This window comes from Crocodylus porosus, unplaced genomic scaffold, assembly GCF_001723895.1.
Source record: "Crocodylus porosus isolate Cpor-Errol unplaced genomic scaffold, CroPor_comp1, whole genome shotgun sequence".
In the NCBI taxonomy this organism is placed as follows: Eukaryota; Metazoa; Chordata; order Crocodylia; family Crocodylidae; genus Crocodylus; species Crocodylus porosus.
In genome coordinates this window covers 7,573,024-7,574,547 of record NW_017728931.1, presented here as the reverse complement: position 1 = coordinate 7,574,547, position 1,524 = coordinate 7,573,024, and the positions used below count along the sequence as shown (strand labels likewise).

Genomic DNA, 1,524 nt, shown 5'->3' with positions numbered 1-1,524 from the left:
ATATTGCGAGAATTACCAAAATGTGACACAGAGACACGAAGTGAGCAAATGCTGTTGGAAAAATGGCACCGATAGACTTGCTTGACACAGGGTTGCCACAAACCTTCAATTTGTAAAAAACGCAATATCTGCGAAGCGCAATAAAGCGAAGCGCAATAAAACAAGGTATGCCTGTATTTTGAAACAATGGTAATAATCTTTAGTTTACAAGACCATTCATACCCTCTTCCCCATTTTGCTTAAGTAGATGTTTGTTTCTCTTGCCTCCATGTTACTCTATTGCCCCCTGAAACCCTTTATATCCAGGACTCTTCCATGTTCTATGTGACCCAGCCCCATTCTCCTTTCCCCCCATGTTCCCTATTCCATTCTTTCCCTCTTGTCAGGATCAATGTACAGCCTTCTGACCTGTCCCATAGACCTTGGTCTCCTGTACTTTCCATACGCAGGAGTCATGAGGGGCTCTGTGTACCCCTGCTACCCTCTTTGCGACATACTAGGGTTTTGTGTACTCTCTGCTTCCCGTGTGATTGTTCCTGCCTTAGCCTATTCAGGTCTGGAAGGTCATTTAAACTCTACGGCTTCTGTAGGTTGTGCATGTTGCGCAAGCTGGGGTCTCCATAAGTCCCCTTGTTCTCCCCAGACTTGTAACTTGTTAAATTATTTCTTCTTTTTTTTCCATCTGGGAGACAAGTCATTCAGGGTGTCAACATTTTAAATCCCATTGGAAGACTGAGCAGAACTGAGATGAGGGACACCCCACACTGAAAGGTGTTGATAGCTGCTATCAACCACTGCTTACATCTAACACTTAGACCCAAATTATTACAAGAATTCTGTCCCATGTGGATGAAGATGTTTTTATTGTTAATGTGTGTCATGTGACCTGTGTTGTCATTACAGTGGGATAGACAAGCAGATTTGTGCCATTTTTACTCAAAAATCAGTGGGGCAAAATGGATGAGACTCGGGTTCATTTCCCAGACTCTGCCTGCAGTGATCTTAGCCAATGTTCCAGTTACCTCATTTGTAAAATGTGCACATGATAACTGTTTTCCCAATCAGCTGGTGTGTAGCCTTGATTAAAAGTGTTGTGAAGCACATGAAAATATTAGAAACAATAAGTAGGACACATACAATTACCATGGAGTTTATCTGTTACTCCTCAAATTTCAAGGTGTCAAAATTGTTTAAGGGGTGTAGATTCTTTAGCATACTTTTAACTCAGGGAGAGGTAAGAATGGTTAGGACCTTACAGGAGATGCTAAGTAATCTTAGAGGCAGAAAGTATTAATTTTGCAGGCTGTTGAAGAATTTTCAAATTCTAACAGTTTGATTTCTTGTTTTATTTTCCTCTGCACTAGTGTCATGGAACTGTGTGAATTCTTTCTTCATTTGATGACATTTCTCCCAGGTAGGAGACACCATTTTAATTTCATAGTTTCATAGTTTCTAGGGTCGGAAGGGACCTGAGTAGATCATCTAGTCCAACCCCCTGCCATGGCAGGAAAGAGTACTGGGGTC

The 1,524-nt window shown here is 41.5% G+C and overlaps 1 protein-coding gene across 1 annotated transcript in view; it reads left to right on the top strand.

Annotated features, from left to right (window-relative positions):
- The first annotated feature begins 1,368 nt into the window (after positions 1 to 1,368).
- Positions 1,369 to 1,524, top strand: part of CD86 (CD86 molecule) — a 16,135-nt gene continuing 15,979 nt past the window's right edge. Inside the window, exon 1 of the mRNA XM_019544130.1 lies at positions 1,369 to 1,414. Coding sequence (XP_019399675.1) covers positions 1,369 to 1,414 — 46 coding nt within the window. The remainder of the gene's footprint in view (positions 1,415 to 1,524) is intronic.